Source organism: Melanerpes formicivorus, unplaced genomic scaffold, assembly GCF_026170545.1.
Source record: "Melanerpes formicivorus ecotype bairdi unplaced genomic scaffold, bMelFor1.0.p_v2 SCAF_38, whole genome shotgun sequence".
NCBI classification, from domain to species: domain Eukaryota; kingdom Metazoa; phylum Chordata; class Aves; order Piciformes; family Picidae; genus Melanerpes; species Melanerpes formicivorus.
The window spans coordinates 6,708,969-6,735,042 of record NW_027142390.1 but is presented as its reverse complement, the minus strand read 5'-3'; the positions used below and the strand labels follow the sequence as shown (position 1 = coordinate 6,735,042).

The window sequence follows — 26,074 nt, the reverse complement described above, 5'->3', positions numbered from 1 at the left end:
CTTAGGCGTATCTGAGAGCTGGGATCCACACTGCAGCTATAGTTAGAAAAGCCATCAAGGAAAATTTAAAGAACAGACTGAAGCCTTGTAATCCATAATAACGTTACAAATACATTCAGCATGCAAATATTATTCTATTCAATATTCAGCTGACTTTTAAAGCTCCACACTGAATTTATACATGAGTTGAGAAAACCCTGGTAAGTGTATCTTCACAACAGAACTTGCAAAGTTCAAGGCCTTTAAAACAGAGCTTTAAAAACACACTTAACTCAAAGTGATTGATTCTACCAGTCCATAGGTGGTACATCACATATTAACATGGGAAATGAACTGCTGAGTAAAATCCTGGATAATTACTAATTCTTCTCTAAATACTGTCAGGGAATTCAGATGGGACCACATTTTATCAAATTACAATGGTAAATGGCTTGCTTCCAGGATGTATTTTTTTTGCCTCTGTTCCAGTAACTACTTAAACCATACCCTACATAATGGCAACAACTTCATGAAAATAAAACTTGAAGGAACATACAAGCCTGGGAAGAAACAGTTCTACAGCCATAGCCTTCTTGCTGTTTCTTTTGTGTTCATCCAGGACTCTTGCTCAGCAAGAGTTTATTTGGTTTATTGAAAGTGCTCTGCAGTAATACTTACTCTGCTATTCTTCATAAAAAATATTGTGGAAGTTCAGCTGACTGTGCTTCACCAAAAAAAAGAAGCTGGTTGCAAAAGTGATTTTCAGGCATAATGGCAGATTATGAGATTTCATAGAAGTTATTCTATGGGGAATGTTTGATGCAAATGCCAAAAGTTAAAGCTCTATGGGAGCCTCCACTATGTATGTCAATAAATTTTTTGCAAATTGTGTCTACTTGATGTAAAAATTCCACTTCCCTATAAGAAACTATTATGTTTTTTCCTCTAAGAATAGGCATATCTTTCAGAATACTTTCTTCCCTGTGCGTGGATACAAGAAAAGCAATGCCTAGGGACTTAAAGCTAAACATATGCTTGTATTAAAATGAGCCTTTAAAGTTTTCCTACTGAATTCTTATGGATACTGCCTCTCAAATGAAAATGTCTGACTGTGGCAAGATGTATTTCAGAAAGATTCCCTCCTACAAGCATTTTTCCAAGCTAAACAATTTAAAACAACCCCAAAAAGCACCAACCCTGAGTGTGACTGGGAACTGAGTGTGACTGGGAATTCCTATTGTGTGGTCTAACTGAAAATTAAAACCCAGCAGAGCCTTCATGATTCCAGGGCTATGCTGATTGCCATTTGAAGCTGGAAATGTTTTTCCCTAATGCACAAGTGATGAAGCGCACGTAAGGCGCAGAGGAAAGTTACCTTATCGGAAGAATCAGATATAGATTACTGCTGGAGTCAGCATGCCACACCGGTTGGATCCATAGGCTCTGTTCTGATATGAGGAATTAAGTTTCCCTGATGTCATAAATTGAACTGATAATGCCATTAACATCTCCTTTGAAGTTCACATTGACCAGGTAACCGCTACAATGAGTTGGCAAAGCTTTACTGAAGTCACTGAAATCACTTCGGCTCACCCAGACTGAAACTTCGGCTTTGGCACTCTATAAACTACTAAGAGATATTTAAGATGCTGAATCCCTAATGGGATATTTATAAAATCCGTGTTTATTTTATCACATAAATACAAAGGTCATGCACTTCTGTCTGGAGACCCCTAGGCACAGCTGGCATATGTCATAATTGCTGCATATTCTCTGAAGAGTTGATTCTCTCATGTGCAACAGCTACTAAGTCACTCTCTGAAACACTGACTGACATCTGGAAATCCCAGACAAGGGTTTGATTTTCCCACCTCAGTGCTCCTACTGAGAGCAGTCTCCAGGTAGGAGAAGAGGTCTTGTCTGAAGGATCAGAGATTTGAACAAGATTAGAAAAGAAGAGAAACCTGTTATAAAATGTTCCATTTGCCCATAGCTGCTCTAGAGTACAAGACTGCATGTGAAAGCACTACAGGAGCTGGCTGCTTGTTTTCATACAGAATTAGCTTAATAATCCTTTGCTGAGAAGGTGCTGTTCACAGCTTCATAGTTTACAATGCTTAAGCAATACTGAGACTATGTGATCAAGTGTAGGACCATGATGAATTTACTTGAAGGCAAGGCATTGATAGCTGCTCCTTTGGGACTCTTCAACTAGTGTAATTTAGAATATCACACTATTTGACTCCACAATTGACATGTTTAAGATTACACCAATAATTCAAGACTTTCAAGCATTTTCACAGAGGAGGTTACTGAATGATTCATTTAAAAAAGGAGAGAATGGAATAAAGCCAAGACTTTTGTCTTCTTGAAAAAGAAAACTTAAAATTAACATCTTGGCTACTTTACAAGACAAGATAAATATTATAGACTCAAAGACTGTATGACTTTCAGAAGTGTGAATATTTCTTGGAGATGCAAATACAGTGACAAAAATAGAATTTTACTTACACTGAAACAGAGAGAACTGGTGAACAGGAAAATTACATGAGGAGAGGGAAACACTGTCAGTGTTTTACGTGGGGATATTTGGAATGAGCACTGAAAAGTAGACTAGTGCCTGAGGATCAGGTAGAGAACTCTAAAACCACTTAGAAGAACAGAGATTGGAAAGTGATGAGTAGTATTATTAAAGATCAAAAAGTAAAGAGTTTAATTATGCATAGAAAAGCAGTCCAACTAAAAACAGTCATATATCGATAACTGAAGCCAAACTATCTATGGTAATAAAGTAAATCAACAGCAGTAACTTCAAAATATATAAAGACATTACATATATCATATTCTCAAGATACCTTAAATATCTAGGAATTCTTCTGAAGCAACTACTCTGTACCTCCTCATCCCCAAGAGCATGTATGTTTAAGCCTCTTTATATTTCCATACAACAGGTGGGATTTATTTGTCTGCCTTCTAGAAAATAATTCATTAATTTATCTGTTTGAAGAAAAAGCACCTTCGATTTTTATGTCAGCTTTAGCTAGAGCTAAACTTGTTTGTTGTCCTTTCTTTGAAAACTCTTGTTCTATTGTTGTGGGAAATAATGGCAGCACCATGAGGATGGTGTTCAGGTTTGAAACAAAACCTCTTTCTTTCACTATCTGGAGAGCGCTTATGCAAAGTCTCCTGATTCAGCTGACATGAAATACACTTACCTTCTGTTGGTGATGTCTTCAGATGTCTGCAGAGCCCCTCTGTTTCCCCATAGGTCTCTTTAATTTTTACTACTGCTTCTGTTCCTCGGAGTTCCATGAGGGAGCGCAGTTCTTGCAGTGTGCACCCAAACTCTCCTGCATGGTTGGCCTCATTTCTTTGGTTCTTGGAATAAAAATCACTATTTGTCATGTCACCCATTTTTGCTGATTATATTGCTCCACTCGTTAGAGTTGATACAATCTTAAAATTGTTTAAAAATTGAAGGAAAGGAATCTGGAATTCCAATCTAAGAAATTAAAAAGAATCCAGTGTGTGTCCGGTGAGCGACGTGTTGGATGCCTCTGGCATGCAAGGTGCCCCTGACTGACTAGTGGTCCACAGAACAGCTGCTTTCAAGGCTGCAGACCAGCTCCACTCCATTCACCATTTCCCATTATGCTGCACCCAAGCTGTAGAATCTACATGGTCATTTCTTCCTCTGGACCTTTGGGAACAAACAGAAAGGACTCATTACAAGAGTGAGCAGTAACACTTCACAGAGGTGATTCCAAATGTATTCTCTCTATCATTGCAGTTTGAGTGGTCATTTAAGGAAAGCTGTGCAGAAACACTGGAGAGATGCCCCGTAAAATGCTGCAGGTAGCCCGAGTCGGCATCAATAACAAAGATAACACTAGCCCTGTCTTAGATAATGTTCTCTGCAGCTGAAGCACCAATAGTAGCATTGCTTACTTTAATCAAGTCCCAAGAGCAACCACTAAATGAGATGGCTCATGAATATTAATAAGTGATTAGTGATAGATGCGCCTCCCGTTTATGCTCTGGTTCATACAGCCACATCAATCTTTCATTTCTGAACAAAGACCTTCCCATAAAGTCTACAAGGTAACAAAAATCAGTTAAACACTGCTCGTTTGCATAACGGGTTAAAGCAAAGCTGTTTTCCAGCACAAGGACAGTAAAACAGGTGGAAAAACTAGAGCCACCATTACACATCCAGAATACATTTAAATACATTACATCTTGCAGCCCTGCCTTCTGTGAAAGCAAGCATAGCCCAGAAAAAGACACTTGAGCGTCTCAGCTTGAACAGCCAGAGCTACGCCTCATGCAAGGCAGCTGTGGGGCTGCTTTCCCTCAGCACTGCGCGTGAGCCACTCGCCAGCTCTTCGCCTTGACAGCTACAAATGTGTGAGCATGGAGCCAACACACACACAGGGTGGGGCTGGGTTTTTCTTTCTTGCCATGTGCAGTGTTGAACAAGTCACATTTGGACCATCTGGGAAACAGTTGATTACTTGCTAAAACCAGCCTTTAAAACCTGTTTCCCCTTCCCATATTCTAATGAAGTTGGTTTAAATACTGCTGAAACCAGCTATTATATTTGGCACAGAGAGTTTTAACAGAGATTAAGGGTTTCTTTTTTTGCCTCAAGCGGGTCAGTGCATATGCACTGTCTAATCTATAGGTCTCAGAATAGTTTTCTTATAATAAGAAAGATTTTTAGAAGAGCCTCCCATCAGCCTAACAATTGACAAACCTGCCAAAGTCAAAGTGCGTATCTCAAACTTTGTCAGTATGGTAATACACGTGGACAACAAGTACATAAAGGACTTAAACAGGATCCTAAAGTGTTTCAAGTCCCAAATTTTATATTTGTGCAACAATTTTAGTCTCCTACTCACATACAGTTAATACAAAACATAGGGTTGATATTTTCACCAGACCATCTGCATGGCCATTGCTCTGCATTTGAGGAAGATCAGGCTCACCGTGTGCGTTGATTCCACTTTGCCCACAGTGACACTATCTGCTTTGGAGCTGTCTAATGTACCTCAGTCAATTTCATAGACCAAACCTCTAACAGTCCTCTCATTTACAGATTTAAAACCCTCAACAGTCCTTTGATTTCTGAGAAAAAAAAAGGAAAAAAAAATAAGGAAGTACCTAAGTTTCATCACAATACTACAGAACACAATTAATACAGAAGTCAACTGCTACATGTTGCTTCTGCCCATCCTATTCATTGATGTGTATTCTAGAGACTTCTGCCAACCTTGACTTCACATCTTGCTTTTCTAGTTCATGATAAGAGAAGATATTCAGCACAAAATGCAGCACTCTATTGCAGTGAATAAAGAGAATCTGGAAGTAGCAATTGAAAAGCTCTCTTATTTGCCAAGCAGATATTCTGCTCTTTCAACAACACTCAACTCCCCATGCTTGAGTGCTGGACAGCATTCACAGTATCAGTTCATTTCTAGACAATTCTCTATCTATAGCATGCAGAGAAAGCTGACTTACTATGGCTTTATCTTGTTTTACCCAGATGGATCAGTATTCTGAAGAGAAATAACATTAGCCTGTAGCATTATTGTAAAAAAATTGCAGGATAGAAATGTCACAGATGTCCAGTAAAGCAGACTTCATCCCAAGAGGCACTGAATCATCACAGCCTCCACAGATGATATGCCCTCCCTTTCTCAAAAATCAGCATTTCAGAGTCTTTCTGGGTTCATCTATGATAAGTTCCTGCTGACAGTCACATCAAAAAGCAGATTCAGATTTGATCATGAAAAAGAATACCCAAGAAAAACGTTGTGATAAACTGAGGCATCAATATTAATAATGAATAACTGAAATGGCAGACTGTCATTTACTTCCAGTGGGCAAAAGTTAATCTGTTCCTAAGCTAAGTAACAGCTCAAGGTCTTGAACACTGGGCATCTACTACAGCCATGATGTCAAAAAACCAACCAAGCAAAAGAACCCAAACCAAATAAAAAACAACCACGAAAAAAACCCCACCAGCAACACAAACAAACAAAAAGGCACAAACCCCCTATAACACACACAAAACAGCCAAACAAATAGACCATACATCTAAGAGGCAGTTTAGAGGGCTTTGTTAGTCCTGTGTGCATTTTAAATATTCCTCTAATAGAATCCATTTTTTTCTTAACCTACCCTGGAACACCACTGGGAAAAGACAATTATCAGTATTTTCTGAGGCAAACCCATTCCACCAGGGATAGAAAGGGTACTAAACCCACTTTCAAAGATATTTTCCACATGATTTTTCTGTGGAATGTGCCTACCACTCTCAATCCAAGCATCTCTTTTGACTCCCTCTATCATCACTATACACTAATATATTTGCTTCTCTTTTGAGAAATTCATTGTCATTTGTCAGCCACAGCAAGACAGTGGCGTTGGGTTTTAGCATGTTTGAGTCATTTGCCTGCTTAATTTTTCATTTCACCTTCAATTAAATATTAATTGATAAACAACAAATAGGAAGTTTACACTTCCTTTGGTGCTTTAAAAAACCAAATCGCTCAGAGTTCGTGCTCGTCAGGACTCACCTAATGTTATGACACCAGGGAATCACCACCTCACGTTTTTGAAATGCAGATGGTAAAATACAGAAAGGAGAAAGCATGACTAACATTACTCACTGATAATGGATCTCTCTAATCCTGTGGAACAAGATCTGCAGGTTTCATTTGATCTGTGAATCTCTTTTATGAAAAGTCCAGGAACCTTGCCAGGCTGCTTACCGGGTTAGAATGATTGACACATGACCACTTCACCCTTCCTGAGTGCTTAATACTGCTTTAGCAAAAGCAAAGGAACAGAAAACTTGGAAACTGGCATATGGCAGTATTCTCCTCCCACCAGTGGGGCTACAGACTTTACTCCTCCAAAACAGATCATATTACTAGAGGTACGTGAAATTTAGTCTCCTTTACAGGAAATCCAAGTATTGCACTAGGTTTGGGTGCTGGTTTTGTTTGTTTGCTGGTTTAAAGAGGAAAGAGGTTAGGGAAGGGATTATTCTACAAAACACACTCACTAATATTTTCAAGATGTAGGTATAGCACAGGGAAATTACTAAGAAGTTCTGATTATAAAAAAGCAGCTGACACCTGTACACTTCCAATCAAAATCAGCCAGGAACACCCTGAAAAACCCTCACTGATTACATTCAGATATACTTTGATCTAGCATATGGCTGATCTTCAGCCTCACAGGATTTGCAGCTCCAGACACTCTCTGAAGGGAAACGGACACTTCTGAACTGAGGAGTAGAGTAGAGTAGAGTAGAGTAGAGTAGAGTAGAGTAGAGTAGAGTAGAGTAGAGTAGAGTAGAATAGAATAGAATAGAATAGAATAGAATAGAATAGAATAGAATAGAATAGAATAGAATAGAATAGAATAGAATAGAATAGAATAGAATAGAATAGGTTGGAAAAGAACTTTGAGATCATCAAGTCCAACCTTTCACCCAACACCATCTTATCAACTAAACCATGGCACCAAGTGCCTCATCCAGTCTCCCCTTTAACACCTCCAGGGATGGTGACTCCACCAGCTCCATGGGCAGCCCATTCCAATGGCCAATACCTCTTTCTGTGAAGAATATCTTCCTATCATGGACACCTAAAACAGGAGAACTGAATTTCATGCTGGGAGTGCCTGCTTTCACTGGTTATAGGGCAAGGCTCCATAACCAGTTTACAAAAAAAAAGATGTTCAGTGGCATTGGAATGGCACTGCTATGGTCTAAGCCACCTGGGCAATAATGTCTGTAGAAGTCAAGGCTGACCAAATCACAGGCTTCAGGTACAGCAGGTACATTCCACCAGGGGTGAGGACTTCCCTCTTTCTCTTCAGAGGAGCCCCAAGTGCCCTTGGGCCAAAATTTCTCAATCTCTTAACCTAAGGTCCAATCAATCTCTTTCAATCTGAAGAACATAATATAAGGTGCTTCAACAGTTCTAATTTATAACCAAATTCCTCCCAGGCCACAAAGAGCCACCATCACCAAATCCTGAGAGCACAGCTTTTGACATCACTCCAGTGCATGACTATTGTCTCTTCGGTTAGGCACATTTGGTCTCACAATTCTTCAGGACAACAATTTATAGACAAACCAGTCCTCTAAGGACATGCTCAGCAAGAGAGACATAAAAACTACAGTAACTGAAAGACTAATTTCACACACAATGTTACATTGCTCTTTCAGATAATCTCCTCTAGAACAAGCTTTAGGGACAAGAAATTTGGGGGGGAAAGAAAAAAACTCAGAAAGCGCAGCCTGCAAACAGTATGCTGTGGATAAAATGACAACACATCAGGCCACCTAGATTCACTTCAGGTAGCAAAAGATTTGACATACCATATAACCTGAGTAAAATACCATCCTTAGCTTTCCAATTAAATGTCATAATGTAAGTTTTCACCTGGGGTTGGGATTTTATTTGCTCAAGATATCCAGATTGTTGTTTGCACAAACACACTACAGGCTAGAATTATTTGTTCGTTTGTTGGTTGTTTTTTTTCTAGGATGGCTGTGTCTTGGGGAATAGGCTTCCATTCCTGTAGAGCCCAAGTCAAATATTTGTCATCTTCTAGCTGCTTAAAGGAAATGCCTGCCAATTAAAACAGAAGCAATTTGGATGAGCTAACTGCAAGCCTGCTGGGAAAACTTTCTTTGATTTCCCTAATCAGGGAAAGTCTCATCTCGGAAGCTTGTAAATATTTTCACAGCGTGTTAGAATTATATCTAAGTAGATATCATCACCATGTAGTATTACATCTGATTTTGTTTGGACTTCTATTGGCAGAAAAATTAGCAGCAAGGTACCACACCAGATTTCACCAAAACAGAACTCCGAGACTTGCATTTCACAGTCCTTAAAGGTCTGAACAACAGATTCACGAGGACTCAAAAAATGTAGGATATATTCACAATTTGGCTGCTTACTTTAAATGGTCAGCTAAGGTTATGCTAACTCTGATCTCAAAATCTGATAATGAAGAAATTGTTTGCATTAGAGGAGGAAGGAGGAAAAGGTAATCACTTCTTAATGGGTTGGCAGAGGCAGAGGCACAGTCAGGGCAGAAATATCACCAAAAGCCAGGTACTACCCAGTTATCATGTCATTGGAAAGAAGGCATACACATCTGGCTCCCCTGAATTCAGCTAAGGGAATTAGCTGTTTTCCCCTTCCTACTACATGTAGCTGTCCCACCTGGGTTATTACTTGGCTGTAGACTAATGTTAGCTGATCCCTTAGGACCTATAGAGAGGCGCAAAGTAAGCAGAGGGATGAGCATTGGAAGTATCACGTTTTAGTGAGCAGCTGGTATTTAATCAGATTTAACTGTATTCACTGCATTGGAGATATCATTGCTTGATAAAAGAGGACTGGCTGCAGATTTAGAAGACTTCTCCTTTGAGTCTGAGGGAGATGGGGTTGCTTAGCCTAGAGAAGAGGAGGTTCAGAGGAGACCTTATTGCTGTCTACAACTACCTGAAGGGAGGTTGATCGGCCTCTTCTCCCAGGCAACCACCAACAGAACAAGAGGACACAGTCTCAAGCTGTGCCAGGGGAGGTTTAGGCTGGATGTTAGGAAGAAGCTCTTCGCAGAAAGAGTGATTGCCCATTGGAATGGGCTGCCCATGGAGGTGGTGGAGTCACCATCCCTGGAGGTGTTTAGGAGGAGACTGGATGAGGCACTTGGTGCCATGGTTTATTTGATTAGATGGTGTCGGATGATGGGTTGGACTTGACAATATCAAAGGTCTTTCCCAACCTGGTTAATTCTATTCTATTCCTATTCCTAGTCTAGTCTAAAAGCATTCCAGAAGGTTTTCCTGAGACTACAGATCCTCAGACCCTGATGTGAGAAGTGGGTACTAACAGACAATATATTGCAGAAGATGAAAAAGTCATGGCAGACCTTTTCAAGGTGAAAATGTTAGAGAAAGAAAAGCATAAGCTGTTCTGCAGAACTCTGCAGATGCACAAAATAAATCAAGTGTGGCCCAGTTGTATCACCTTTTACAATTTCTTGTTCTTTTCATGCCAAAGACAAAATGTCCATCCATCTGTGAATACAGTCTTGGTGGACTAGAATGGATTGTCTATCCAAGCAGCCAACAAAGCTAATCAAATGCACCAAAAGATGTTTGAACTCACATTCTCTTAAAGCAAATACTGGCTTTGAAGTTTAATTATCAGGAATGCACAAGAAGCAGAAGGAACTGAGGAAGAACACCAATTTTTTTAATACCAGGAAGCTGAGAATACATAAAGGAAGAGAAACTGAACCTGAAACTTAAATGTCTGAACATATTCCTGACTTCATCACCACATTTCTTAATGAATTTCAACTTGTACTAAGGTAATTCATACCAAATTGATTTCTGATGAGCACATCAGAATGAGACATTTGTATATTCCATCTAAAAACCAGAATGTCTTCTATGATGCCTCCAATCAGTTGTTCTTATACAGAAATGTATTTCCCTTGATAATATGATGACATAAAGACAATAAAGTTACTATTTTTAGATGATTGCAGAATGTGAAAGGTTTTGTTTTAAAAAACAAGGCAACTACCCATTATAATCCCTAAAGGAACAATTTTTTCAGTCCTTTCAGTGTGAGTCCACACCTCGAGGCAGCTTAGACTTCTTTACCAGTTTTGTTATCAGATAGGATAGATAAAAACATTTCCATGCCTCCTGTAAGATACTGTTGGTTATCGGAGAGTGAAAAAGGCACTGTCACAAAGTAAATCTCTATTAAAGAGTAAAAAAAATCATTCATTTCAGTCATACAATAAGCCTGTTTAGTTAGGACCTCAACCAAACAGAAGCAAACTCTCAAAAATGTGCTAAACAACTTTTTTTTTCCTATTCTGTACCAATATACTGAAGGAACCTTACTATAACAATGATGAGATAAAACTAGCTCCAGTGCCCTGTTAGAGAGCACAATCATTCAGTCTACAATTTGATCCAAAGTCTGTTTTCCACTGTTACTCATGTAAATGGTTGCAGCAAAGCCAAATGAACTACTGACAGGAACAAAAATACTATTAAAGGAATCAATTCAGTCCCATTAAAGTCAATGAAATGACTCTATCAATGACTTCTGGGGGATTGGATCAGGTCCTGCAGATGAAATCCTCCCTCCTCTGACGCCAGAACTGCACTCTTTATGAATGCTGTTAGTAGACAGACTGCAATAAGAAACCAAATCCTGTTTATTATCCTTCATCACTGAGCACTTGTCTGAGTTACGAAATATTCCTGGCTTTGCAATGCAACACTGTCAACATCTGCTGGCCTCAGGCACTGCTCGGCAACCAGAGGGGTAACCAGCAGCACGTGCTCCAATTGGGAGACAGCCCTGTGCAACACTAGAGATGCTTAATGAAAAGTGATCTCTTGTGCAATGAGATTTTTCTACTGAAGCCTGTACTAGCCACAAGTTTGAAGAACTCTCTCTCGTTTCTTGCTAGCACTAACACAAATTTGTTTTGTTTTGCTCTCGGTGATCAAATGAAAGGTTATTTTTCATTGGGTATTTATTCTCCCAAGACTCTAATTCCCCATTTCAAAGCAGTTATTGGGTTTCTTTTATTCACTACCTTCCTACACAATACATACTCCTACTCTTTGGGATTGTACTTTTGGCAGTGAAGACAGACCTATTCTACATCTCTATACGCTTCAGAAAATTCCTGTTTTCATGTACAGCTGCACTGATTTTTATACAGAGACTAACGCAGCAACGCAGCACAGTTACTTCAAGGAACTTCCAAACTATGTTATTGATGTAATCAGAAAAACAAGCAGAAAAAAAGCTGGGGAGATTCAGCCTTCAGATGTTCGGATGTCATCCAATCAAGTGGAACTGAAAAAGATCTAAGTTAAGTGATCTAAAAGCAATAGCTGATCAGCTAAGGGAAACATCCCAGCAGAGAGCCAGGATTCAGCACAGATTATTGCATCACTTATGGAACCTGGAAGGGAGTGCTGGGGAGAAGGGAAAAGGCAAAACAGTAAAAAACAAAACCAACCTTTCTTTAGTAGAAAACATATAAACAATACATCATCCAGTTCTGTAGTAAAGAGATCTACTGATCAGGTACAAGCTCAGCAGCATCCTCTCCAGGATAGGATTTTCATCATTTCTTCCACTGGGCTTAGGTGCCCACCTCAGTTGGTTTTACCTTGCTTGCTTTCTTTTTTTTCCTTTAAAATGTTAATGTTATTCTATAGTCCATTACAGTATCAACCCAGGGGAGTAGGTCAAAAAACCCTACACAAAAAAATTTCCCAAACTCACAGACTCCAATTCAGAGATTTTCTTTACTTTGCTCCATTAAAAGCTGGGGGTTGGTCTCTTCTCCCAGGCAACCACCAACAGAACAAGAGGACACAGTCACCAGCTGTGCCAGGGGAGGTTTAGGCTGGATGTTAGGAAGAAGCTCTTCACAGAAAGATTGCCCATTGGAATGGGCTGCCCAGGGAGTCACCATCACTGGAAGTGTTTAGAAGGAGTCTGGATGAGGCACTTGGTGCCGTGGTTTAGTTGATTAAATGGTGTTGGGTGATAGGTTGGACTTGATGATCTCAAAAGTCTTTTCCAACCTGGTTAATTCTATTCTAATCTAATCTTCATACCTTAAGACTAGCTCACAGTTTTAACACTAAGGAAGAAAATGCCACTTCTGCTGATAAGTACCAGTTATCTTAACCTCATTTTCCCTTCCTTTCTCAGTTGTTTGAACAATATTTTACAGAGAATTAAAAATTAAGAGTAATGAAGAAAATTTTATCTATGTCTGAACCATCAATCAGCCTTTTAATCAATAAATTACAATTTCTACCCATGATGCATCTATGGCCTGTAAGTTTCAGAAAATCAGTACTGGAAAGTGCCTCATGCTGCTCCTCTGCCAATGCCCTTCTGCCCTCTCCACCACCTACCCTGGGAAATGCAGCCATCCACTACTTGTTTTAAGAGTTCTTAAATGGTAGCAGAAATATTTAGTGTTCTGAACTCTGGAGATCAAAGGGCCCAAAACAAATCTTCCTTGGTCAACTAGCACTTCTTTACATCAGCTCAAATTGCAACGATGAAACCAGAATGAAAACTGTGTCTGTGTCAGCAAACATAGTACCATAGGTCAAAGGTTTGTGTACCTGACAAGTTAGTGCTTCTTAAAATGAAAAGAAGACAGAAATTATAGCTATCATGTGAAAGTCCCAATGGCTGGCTGTTTTCAGTAAAAATGTCTGTTTAAATAGCAACATTCCTGGTCTGGATGAGTACTGGGGAAGTATCAGGGTTTCTCCTAGAACCTACTGGAGATACTTTGCAACACACACCATTTACAGACAATATTACATTCAAACATTTTTCATAGAAAAGACCTTTGCACATCTAATTCCAAGCTACTACAGTATGCTCAGTGTGGACATTCACATCTGTGACGGTTTAACCCACCCACATCAAGCAAAAGTTCGGCTGAAGTCATTTGGAGAAGCAAATGAAGGAGCTGTATTTTACAAGCAATAATGCAATGCAATGACTATATACAAAATATAGAGTATTTACAATATCATACAAGTTTTTTACAGAAAGCAAACAGCACAGAAATCCTCCTTGGGCAGGAGGACACTGCCCTGCTCCCCCCCAACCTCTCCCCTACCTTTTTCCTCTGGTTAATTAGAAGAAAAGAGAAAAGGAGAAATGTTAGGGTAGTGATAGGACTAGGGGGAATGGAATGAAGCTGGAGGTGGGGAGATTCAGGCTGGATGTGAGGAGGAGGTTCTTCACCATGAGAGTGGTGAAGCCCTGGAATGGGTTGTCCAGGGAGGTGGTTGGGGTGCCGTCCCTGGAGATGTTTAAGCCCAGGCTGGCTGAGGCTCTGGGCAGCCTGATCTAGTGTGGGGTGTCCCTGCCCATGGCAGGGGGGTTGGAACTAGATGATCCTTGTGGTGCCTTCCAACCCTGAATGATACTACGATACTATGATAATTCAGTTAGTTCAAAAGCATTGTCAGAAAAAGTCAGTCATGCTTATCTCAAGGTCATTAGATGATAAGCAGTCCCTGTCCAGGAGCAACATGCATGCCAGCAGAGAAAGACGGAGTGAGACAAGAATGTGGGATATTGCTAGGGTACATCTCACATCTGACCAATGAAATTCATTTAGAACAATCTTTTGTTTTCCTTTTTACACCAACTGTAGCTCCAAGCTTAAAGGCACAGCCTAAACTGTCACAACATCCCTCAGAAAGAAGTTCCTAACTCTTCATAGCAAGGGAAACTATCCAAGGAAAAGAAAACTTAACTAAAACCAAACAAAAAACCCAAACACCAAGAACAAACAAAACTAAACATGCTACACTGTTTCCTCTGTTCTGTCAGCATCTATCAGAAATCAACCAAACATTAGCAGTGAGGAGGACTACTTGATTATGCTGGCCATGCAACTCAAAAAGAAGAAAAATCAGAGCATCCTAAGAGACCTTTAGTCAAAAAACAGGAGACCATGGCTGTACCAAAATGGAATCAGATTGCTGTATTTACCAAAAATGAATGCTGTATTCCAGCTTATAATATCTTTTACCTAAGCATGGCTTCAAAACTGAGAGAAAAGAAATCGATCCCCCCTTGGAGGGGAAGGTTCTCCCTTCTCCTATTTTTAAGGAGTTACTCAAATAAAAAAAATCCTCTGCTAGTAGCAGGGCCAGTCAGTGCAGATACAAGAAAACACAGTGGCAGATGAAGGCATACATTGCTACTGTCAGTCAGCAGTTGGCACATGACTTCAGCAGATGAAATCCTGGAGCATGATGCAGATCTTCATGAGAAACAACTGGCACAGGGGGAAGAAATTATTTTTTAAAAAATCACTAAAAAAAAACCAAACCACAAAAATTCCACCTCAAACAAACTTACATTTTTATTCCTAACTTCTGCCACCTCGGTTCATCACCAGAGGCATCTCATTCTACTATTAAGTCAAGGTAGAAAGCCATGAAACTACCGCTGAGGCTTTTAGTGCAGCACCACTAGCTGTTAAAACAAGATTCAGAAAATTCAGCTTCCACACAAAAGTACTAGGAGTAGAATAAGGCACAGGAAGAAGGCAAAATATGAGACTAAATCATCTGGGTTGATATAAAAAATACAGCATGCTGTCATTTAATGAGAGAATAGGAGCATGTATGAATGGAGTTGGAACATGCACATTTGTCATATGCACCATTCCCATAATGGTTATACACAAGAAAACTGCTGGCATCTATTTTTCTGAACAACTGTGTGTTTTCTTTTTGTTAACTGTAAAAAGAACTTCTTTATCTTTTACTTTTAAATTTAAAAAAAAAATGCCAGAAAAGAATTTTTATATAAGCTCAGATTATTCTGTGTTAGAGATGGGATGCAGCTCTGTAAAATGCGAGCAAAGAAACCAAATTATAACTGACAGCAGCATTTGGTGCTACAAGGACCATCAAAGATGGAGGTTGTTGTTTTTTCATGTGCATTCCAAGGCAGGAGACCATTACCACATTGCCTGGTGAGAACTACAAAATGGTTTATTTAGGATGGGTGATATCCTTCTACTATCTACTTTGTTAGGCAAGTATCTATTCTTAAACCACACACTTCATTGAACAGGACCCATAAATCCAGTAGGTGCCAGTCACAGATCAAGTGGCCCGCTCTGGCTATGTGTCACTCAAGCATGACACCATGCTTCCCATCACACAATACAGACCTGTAAGAACTCTTATGCTCAAGTTGCTCTTAAATTAATCCTGCTTCCTACCTAGTTCCATCAGCCACCTAACACTGAAGCAGTCCATGCCACCTTTGTGCCTGCTCCTCACACACTGCAAATAACAGGATCCTGTATACTTCACTGTACAGCTTCCCTGCATACCCAAAACAGTCTCTGTACTCGTTACATGGTGTCCCCAGTTTGCATGCCATTCAGTTTATCTTCTAGGAGTCAATATAAAGTTAGAATAACAGTTTGCAACTGAAATTATAATTTGGTTAGTTTCTTTCCAGAGTTTCAAGACCTGGAAGAGAGCAAACATCCATACAGACCATCTCCCACCCAAAAGCAAGGCCTAGAGCTCACATCTCTCCCAGCTTGCCGGGCAGGTCATTACCTGCCTTATTTTTACCACATGCCACGGAAAGCACATGTGATTATTCTTCTCTTTAATCGAGGGAGAAGAAAGGGAAGCATTCATATAAGAGGGACTCTGACATCTACCATGATTTTTTTTCATTTATAAGAAAATCAAACATAAACACATGTTCTCCACAGTGATTTCTAACTACAAACATCTTAACCTTAGTAGAACAGAAGCAGAGCTACTTGAGAGATAAGTCAGCACCACGTAAAGCCATGTGAACGGGTAAGAGAGAAAAAAAAATATCCCTGCAGGACTCAGTTGTACAATAGAAACTGTCAGCCAAGGTCACTCTTAAGAAAGAGAGCAGCCAAAAAGGAGATTTTAAATCTCAGTGGGCGTTAGCTGAAAGACATACAGTGATGTTCTGCAGTGATTTTAAATAGGACATTCACAAAGGATTAGAAGTATACATGTATCGGCCAGCTCTATCGAAGCACCACATTTTTGCTAGCTGTTCCCTCACAGTTTATCTTCACATACAGAGAATCAAGAAGTGGTTTTCGGCTGTTAACCGAAAGGTTAGTGGTTCATGCCCACCCAGGGACGAGGCATTACATTTTGTTCAGTCTGGAGAAGAGAAGGCTCCCAGGTGACCTAATTGTGGCCTTCCAGTATCTGAAGGGGGCTACAGGAAGGCTGGGGAAGGACTTCTCAGGATCTCAGGTAGTGACAGGACTAAGGGGAATGGAATGAAGCTGGAGGTGGGGAGATTCAGGCTAGATGTGAGGAGGAGGTTCTTCACCATGAGAGTGGTGAAGCACTGGAATGGGTTGTCCAGGGAGGTGGTCGAGGCCCTGTCCCTGGAGGTGTTTAAGAGCAGGCTGGATGAGGGTCTGGCCAGCCTGGTCTAGTGTGGGGTGTCCCTGCCCATGGCAGGGGGGTTGGAACTAGATGATCCTTGTGGTCCCTTCCAACCCTGAATGAAACTATGAAACTATGAAACTAAGTGGTTTTGGTAAAGAAATGACGAACTATGGTTCTACAGCAATTACAGACACACACTAAATATCCCCAAAAAACAGCATTACTCCTTTCTGCTGAAAACATCTGAGGGAGATCTGAAACATTTAATGCCCCTGAAAGAAGACTAAAGGAGTGAAGTAAATGCATGCTGACATGCTGAGGAGGTGGCTACAGAGAGCAACCACCACCATTTGACTGCAACTGCTTCTCATTGGCAAAACCCATGGCACCTGCCCCATGGGAAGGCACCTTCTGGAAATACGGGTATCTACAAAAGCTGACACATACCAGGCTCATTACTCCTAAAAATCCACCAGCAATAATAAAGAGACATTTCAGAAGCAAACTGTTCTTTACATTCAGCTTTCAGGAAAGCATTAATTATAGCTAGCCATTCTGAAAGGGAAAAACCCATCACTCTTCCCTCAGAAATGTATATGGTACAGACACTACTCTTTTTCTGCTTCACAGCAGCAACATTTGGAAAACTACTTAACCTTTCTATTTTTATCTGGGTGCATTCAAATTACCAATAATGTACAACATGCTGTAACAAAACCACTGATGTAGGGTATAATTTTCCCTCAAGCACATTATCCTAGCTGGTGGCTCAGAAAAATAAGCTGATAAAACAGCAGCAGACATCAATTGATGGATAAAAGGTGATCACAGCTATGCAGAATGCTGCTGCCCAACTTTAAAATCATACAATTAGCAAAAGGAAAAAAAACATTACATATATATATATATAAGCAGTAGGACAGAACATACTAACACCCACACGTTATTTCATGCTAAAAGTCCTCCTGCAAACATGTTTTTAAATAGACCATCAGATTATCACCTCATAATTTAGCTATTGACACACAGATTTATTTTAAAGCCATCACCAGGCCTGGGACTTCTATTAAACATCGTCTTCCTTGTCAGGTTCAATCGGGATCTCATCCTAACCGTGATGAGCTTTTAATTTTCTGTTCTATTAATAGCAACTTTAAAATAAAATGTTCTCTTTTGAAACTCTAAAGCTGTAACTTTCTTTAGGAGCTGCAAGAGGGAAGAGAGATTAATCTTCCCACTCTGCATCTCTTAAACCACATTAGCAATCTGCATATATGGGGGGGGAAAGTCAAGAGACCAAGTAAGAAATCAGAATTTTCTCCCAGAATATCTTAGCTATAAGTCTATACAAGGATGTGTCATGGCTGCACAGCAGTAATAAGGAGTTATCAAAAAATAGAAAATTAATACTTTAAGAATTGCCATGTAGCTTCTGAATCATTCTGAGCAACTCTCTTGCCTGTCATCAATAGATAATAGGTTAATTAATGACACAATTAGCTGGAGGATACATAGACTCCCATCCAGCAGAACCCTTCAGCGGATACTCAAATTTCAGCACAACTGGGGTCCTCATTAATTCCCCAGCAAATGAGGGATGATGGAAAGTAAGATACGAGTATCATGGCACTCTGTGGCCATCTGACACATGGGTCAGATTGTTCCAGCTGCTTTTCTGCTGTTGTCTCCCTCAACTAATGGCAGAAAGAGAAGGTACAGACAAAATCATTCAGAAGCACTCTCTAGGGTCTAGTGTGAGCACCATTAATACAAAGTACACGTGCTGCAGTACTCACTTCTATCATTGTACTGCAGTGCTGCTTGCCTTGCAAGCAAGACAATCTGTACTATCATGTCCTAAGCTAGCATCAACATCTGAGAGGCTGGGTATCTGCTGAAAAGGAACAGGTCACTCACATCAGGCTGTCGTCCACTGACATCAGTGCAAAACAGGCAAGAGACTACAGTGCACAAACAGCGCTGGAAGGGCCTGCACTTGGGCCCAACCTGCCCAGCTTCCCAGTCTGCAAGCTGCCTGGTTTCAGCGTGCAGACTGGTGCACCACCAAGGCTGCTTTGAGATGTATTTTCTGTAAATGCTTGTGACCTTTCTTTTAGGATATGGGCCTTGCCACAGCTATTCGTGCCTATCTTTATCTAAAGATTGGAACACTGAAATGTGTTTTAATGAGGGATAAACTGAGACCATCTGGATGTCTCAGCTGCTACAGAGCATGATTGTTTGCTGATTTTAAGCATGTCTCTTGCAGAGAACATAGACCTGTGTTGCACAAAGTGCACTAGCTCAGCTTGATTTTTCCTTGTAATCAAATGTGTTGATCTAAAATCTATTTCCAGCAAATTACTTGTCTGTTTTGGGAGCAACTCCCTCCTCAGCCCTTAACCACAGGGATGGGGATAAGCAGAGACAATTGAGTTGAAAAGGTATTTTTGTAAGAGGCTGGCTGTGAGCATCCTCAGTGAGATCTTCCAGTTTGGAATATGACCACCATTTATTCACAAACTACATAACACTAACCAACTTTTTAAATGAATACCTGGAATTTCATTTTCTTTGTATTTTGCTTGGGGATTTTCTTTACAGACACTTGGTGTAAAAAAATGGGGGTAATTAATTTGTCACTTTGGTATGGCGTTGGCATTAGCTCCATTTGCACCTCCTTAAGTACATGTTTCAGTACACTGAGTAGTGGATAACTGTATTGCTATTCAACTTAAATATATAATTTATTGACCCTGTGTGTATTCTACAAGACAAATTATGAGTCTGTTTGGGGAGGTAAAGTAACTAACTACTCCTGGTTTTAGTAGTTTTACTTCCCCTATATCCACACAGCACAGTCACAAAAGGGGCAGCAGAGCACACATGAAGCAGCAAAAGCCTCCTCCCACAGCTCCACAGAGCAGTGAATGCTGCCTTTTTCAGTATTGCCTAGCTGGTAGCTAAGCATCTCTTAGTTGTACATCTCTCAATCAAGCTGCACCATTTGTCTGCAATTATCCAGCAATTTCAGCCTAGCCCAAGTCTCTGATGTTCCCAAGGGGGGAGGTTCCATGCTACCTGTTGCTCCTTTCTGCTAGCAATGCTAATAAGTGGCCAGCAGTGGGGTGAAAATATCAAATTGCACTTTTATTTGCCAGCCAAGGTCTGCACCTGATCACACAGACCATAATGCTATGACTTGAGTCTCTCAGGTTGAAACTGTTCTACTTTCCATGGGAAAAAAAAAATAATATCCCAAACCATCATGCCATTAGTAGATAGCAAAAGAAGGTGTGAAAATAATTCTATAGACTAATAAGTAGAATATTCTGTAGACAGCTGAGAGACTTCTGCTCAAATTAATTAAAAGAAATAGGGGACTGAACCCCAACTTCCTGTGTTCCCACAGATTCTTCCACATCAGAAGACCAGAGGTGCTAATGCTCCACATTCTATCATCTTCAGCAATCATCATGACTTCTTTGGAAGAGACAAAAACTGCATTTCAAGGTGGGGGGAAGTGTTTGTGAGTGTATGTGTAATGACTTGCACCAAAATAACTCAGACAACATGCACCATCAGCAATTTTCAATTGAAATATTCCGTTTAAATTGGCCTAAGTGCTGTTAATTATGCATTCACCAGAAATGACACCTTTAACTTCAGATTCCAAGCAGATCTGACAATTAAAGGAGTAAAAGCAATAACTGTTCTCATCAGTAGAGCTACTCTAGGGATACTGAGATCTCAAGAAATTCAGCATATTCTTAGCAGTTTTTATTTTTTGCCTTTCTTCAGCTAAATAAAGTTTCGGGGGGGGGGGAGGTAGTCTGTTGATTGTACCTCTCACAAAGTGAACCAACATAGAATGTTCTGGCTTTTGACTATGAAGTGATTAGTTGAAAATTAAAGGCTTCTGTTCGTTTCCCATAGAGTTCTAAATGGAGTTTTGGGAAGAAGTATCTTCAGACATTTGGAAGAAATACTGCCCCAAGTGCCAAGACAGATCGATCATTCCCATTTTTAAATCTATTTTTAGAACATTGCTTTATTGATCTGCTTGGCTCTTAATTCTTTCAGGGATAAACATTACTAGAGAAAAACCAGTCAGCTCCTACAATAGCTAAACTCCCACCTCTAAACCAAAATGGGTTTGACAAGTCTCTGAATTCCGCATGGCACAACTAAACTTCTGAAAGTCACCCATCAGGAATGATCATCACAGATTTACTAGAAGGCCAAACTGCTTAATCTAACACCAGGCCCACAAATGTTTGACAAGTAAAGGATTCCAAAAGAAATGCATTACATCATTAGAGATGAGGATACACATACAAAGGAACAATAAAACTAAATCTCTCCCTCTACAGGTAGAAGTGGTAACAAGGACTTAGCCAGATTTTGTCCCAAGTTCTGCAGAGTTCTGTGGCAGTGTTTGAACATGTTAAGCATAGCTAAAATCAGTGTTACTATTAATCCTATCTGTAGCATATTGTGTACAAGATGTACCACTTTAACACAATCAAGTCTTAAACGCTGGGACCTCCATGATTAATCTTACAGCACTGTTTGACTCAAACCCCCTGCACTGACTTCATGCTTGAAGCCTGCAACTAAATGAAAAACGTTATCCAGTTGTTTCCAAGGTTTCCATACCAATCAATCCCTATGAAGAGAAGCAAATTCACACCTCCTGACAACAGATTTGTTTTTCTTAGTTATGTTCTCTGGACCCATCTGAAATAATTCACACATTGGAGACTTAGAATTACTGTAATTCTCATATTTTTAAGCATGCTCTGACTCTGGTTTTCAAATCAGAAATCTTACAGGGCTAGAACTCCCCGCCACAACCTCCAGAATAACAAAAGAAAACTGTCAATTCACCAACAACGATTATTGCATGTTTGAATACAACCCCAAAAATAAAAGTATAAGCTTATCTCAGGAAAATAGGTAAAAGTAATGAAAATGCACTCCATGTCTCTGATTTGCATCTAAGCCACATGCTGTCACCAAATGCATATTCAGTCTGCTCTGGATGCCAGTAAGCAGCCCAGCCAGGCTGGGGATTAACAAGACAACACCTCTTGCTGCAGCCTGTTTAAACCTAGGGCCCTCTATGTAAGTCAATGCACAGCTTTTACTGGTGCACATTTGAAATCAACACAGCTTTATTCACAGTATGTTCATGTGTCTATTGTTTTGCCTTCTCTGAAAATGAACAGCAAGTACTTCCTCAGATGTGCTCCTTAATAACCTGATGTTTATCTTGCTATTTGTAACTTCTCACAAAACAAAAGCTACCAAGTTCTCACATAACCATTTTAAAAGCGCCTGCATTCCCACTGCCAAAACGAGTTTTAGCAGTCGGTAAGATAACGAGTGGAACAGACCCATTTCCAATCTCTAACAGCAGCTCAAGTAACCTTCAAGGAGCTATACAAACAGTAAAACCATACATCTATCCTCTAAACTTATTGAAACGTTTGTCTAGAGCTGCAGCTCCCCAGTGTCTTCTGATGACTGCCAAAAGCACGCGTACGCCTCATTTCAACAGACTGAAAAGCAGTCTTGCAGCACTCTGTGTGCTCATGATCTGCATTTACATCACAGGCAAAAGGCAACGACACAAGAAAATCTGCGTGCAGGCTCCTGTTTATCTGTTTCTCTGGTTGACCTGATCTGCCAGTTGCAAGTGCAGAGGAACAACAGCCTGTTTGCTGAATCTGTTTACTCCCCATTTTTCAAGATGCTTAAATAGGCAACAGTCAGATTAATATAATTGAGGATGCAGCTCAGAGTAGACAGGAAGTCAGACCGGAATCACATAGCATTTATTCCCTTATGATTAAAGCATCCCCAGGGTTAGAGCAGCATAACAACACACCCAAGCCAGAGACGCACAGGACCAAAAGAAGTGAGCTTTTCCTGCACAGAATAGCTCACCAGTTTGAAAGGACAAAACATGAATCACAGAGATAAGTTGCCATTTTAATTGCACAAGAAACGCTGGTGGATTTGTCATTCCTTCTGACAGATTTTTTTCCCAGAGTCACATTATAACCAGGGCTACATTTCTCTTCCATAAAGCATTTCGTGTACCAGAATGAAACTGCAGCACACAGATGCAGAAAATCTCTTAAACAGCCTATTTTCCTTTACTCCTGTGATTTATGCCTCTGTGCTCTTCCAGAACAGTTTAGAAACACTGCCCAAATACAACATAAGGAAAGCAAATAAGGTGCAAATCAGTGACTGAAAGGGAGTTCAAGTCCTCAGCACCATGGGACAGGCTAGCAAAACCCAGATTCTTGGTGCTGGCATTGCTCTTCACAGTACAGGAAAAATACAGATACACTGATTACAGGTGGCATCCTCCTGCAGAGATTTGAACATTGTTATCACAGATGGCACAGTGAGAAGTGGAGTAATGCTGCTGCTGTGGCCATTTTTTGAAGCCTTTTGGTCCATTCCCACTTAGCTATTTAGTATTCAGCACTACAAATTGGGAAGTATTGCATTTTGAATCACTTGTCCTCTGACAAGTTGTCAAAAAAGCCTGAAGAAGAAAGCTGTAGTGGAGAAAAAGACTTTCTCAAAGTGTATAATGAAACACAGAGCACTTCACAGGTCTGACAGCATCTGAAAGCAAATGTCCATGGACAGAGCTGTTGTGCTGCAGCTGGAACTGCATGACAGCTGCATCCTACCAGCACACAACCTCTCACGTGGTGTTAAAACTTGGTACAGTGATTGAAGTGACATTCACCCTAGAAATGAGCCCTCCAACTCATCCTAAAGCACACAGGAGTCACCAGCAGAATAGCACACAGAAACTATTTCTGTATCTGTGCAGAGCTGATCTTTGCCTTTTCTCTAGCCTAGATTTTTATTTCCCTTAAGTGATCAGTGTTGGCCTAATTCTACTCCCTTTTACATCAGTTGAAGCTTTGCCATCAGTTTCACATAAAATAGATTTAACCCAATGGCGTTCATTCTGATAAATTCTGCTTTAAGAGAGACAGACCTCTGCTGCTGGACCAGAGGATATGATGTATTTTTACAGCAGACTCCACAGCCAGATGACATTGCTGCGTCCTACACTAGCATTTTGGTTTTGAGCAACACTGCGGTTTTGAAGCAACTCCCTTTTTATTCTGTTTGCCGAACAGCTTTGGTGAACTCAATTTCAGCACGTGAACTAAATTCCCTTTGGAGGAAACAATGTAGAAGTCCCACTGCAGGTTCACACCTTCAGCACATTCAGCACAGGCAGATGTGAAACAATCAGAGGTCTTTGGATAGCTTCCAGCCACATATAGTGAGTACCTGCAGTCCAACAGCTCAGACTACATCTAGTCCAACATAAAACCTGCAAAGATGTAGAGACCTCGATGATGATTTGCTTCAAGCTATTGATCTGCTTCTAATGCACCAAATGACTTGCTGATGTAGATACTTTTCAAACTCTAGTTCTACTTCTTATCTCTATAATCTTTTTATTTCCCATGCCATCCTAAATAATTCACTTGGCATTTCTGATCTTCACGACCTTCTCTGTCTCCTCCCCATACTCTCATTTCAATTACGTAGATTTCAGAGCTATGCCCCGCCCCTTCCAGGGAATCAACTCCAGTTGTTTAAAAGTCTCTCTCAGAATTAATCTTCCAAGACACTTTTAGAGAAGATTCCATTACTTTTTTTTTAGCAATGCATCAAACAGCAACTCTGCATGTAGAAAACTTCCACTTGTAAGTAAGTGTTCTATAACAGCTTATGCATAGGAACTATAGTCAAACTTGGCTGCCTGCAAATCCACTATCAAAATAAACTATTTTGATAAGGAACACTACAAATTCCCTTCAAACAAGGGTCAAAATTTCAAAATCAAATTACTTACCTAGCAGGACCAGCAGTTTTTTAGGCATTTAACATTTACAGAAGGAAGAACCATTCCATAAGGTACATTTGCAAACACTACACTGGTAATGAAAGGAGTTGTGGCTGAAAGACTCATTTGAAAAGTCTTGTCAGAGAAAGAGTAATCCCAGCATGCCTCATCAGAAACATTTACAGGAAAGTAAGTCAGCAGTTGCTATTAATGCAGTTCAAGTATTTCAGGCTTGATCCAGCTAAAATTTCCTTTAACAATTGCATTCTAGAAGTCTTGGTAACCTCCTGTCTGAAGGAGTATCTCACTCTGCCAGCAAGCTGCCTCTGTTAACAGTGATTTATTTATATTACATACTGAGATTAGGGCAGAAATCTCTTGACTATCAGATATCTAGCTTCAGAATCCACCTGCACTCTCATCCCCCTCTGAACTAGGCTTTCTGATCTCTACCACTGCAATGCCTGTTGATCCTCTGAAGGATGAAGCAAGACATCTGTAAAGCTCCAGAATTATTGTGAGACTACCCCTAGCATTTTTCATTTTAACAAGGGAGACAGTAGGAGTTAAGTTACTACCTTTGATCTCTATTACCTTAATCAGCCCACCCTGCAGTTTGGAAGTGCCATCTTCATGTTGCTTGAGTGCTTAAGTTTCATAATAGCTCATTTTCTCCTTTTTTCTGCAGTTGCCCCTCAGATACAGGCCACTATCAAGAAGGCAATCAGATGTACTGTTTACTATTTTATGGTACATCCCTCATTAATCCCACTGCAGCATAATTCACCTAATGGAAGGTGACACTTCCAGGAAGAGTGCTTTAACAACAGAAAGATTAATTAAGCAGCACTGTAATAACACTGCAGAAACAAGTGTCAAACCCTCATAGAAAGAACTACATGGATTCAAGCAAACAAGATCAAGTCAACGGTTTTTTTTCCCTTCTTATCCTAACTTTTCTATAATTTCACACAGTAAATGGAAAAATCCTCTAGAAATTTGGGGCAGGTCACTTACCACTGTTGCAAGCAACCTCATAATAATTTCTAAAATGCTTTAAGGACTTGGGGACTACACCTGTAACATTTTCTGAATTCCCAACAGAGGACAAGGCTGCGCTGCTATCACTCCTCATCTCCTGTTCTTGCACC

At 40.2% G+C, this 26,074-nt stretch overlaps 1 protein-coding gene across 9 annotated transcripts in view; it reads right to left on the bottom strand.

Moving 5' to 3' along the window:
* Positions 1-26,074, bottom strand: part of ATP2B2 (ATPase plasma membrane Ca2+ transporting 2) — a 455,339-nt gene that overhangs the window by 192,454 nt on the left and 236,811 nt on the right. For all 9 annotated transcript variants that reach the window (XM_068158051.1, XM_068158052.1, XM_068158054.1 and 6 more), the window contains exon 4: positions 3,195-3,679. In XM_068158051.1, the coding sequence (XP_068014152.1) occupies positions 3,195-3,393 (199 nt within the window). In that variant the 5' untranslated portion in view covers positions 3,394-3,679. The remainder of the gene's footprint in view (positions 1-3,194; positions 3,680-26,074) is intronic.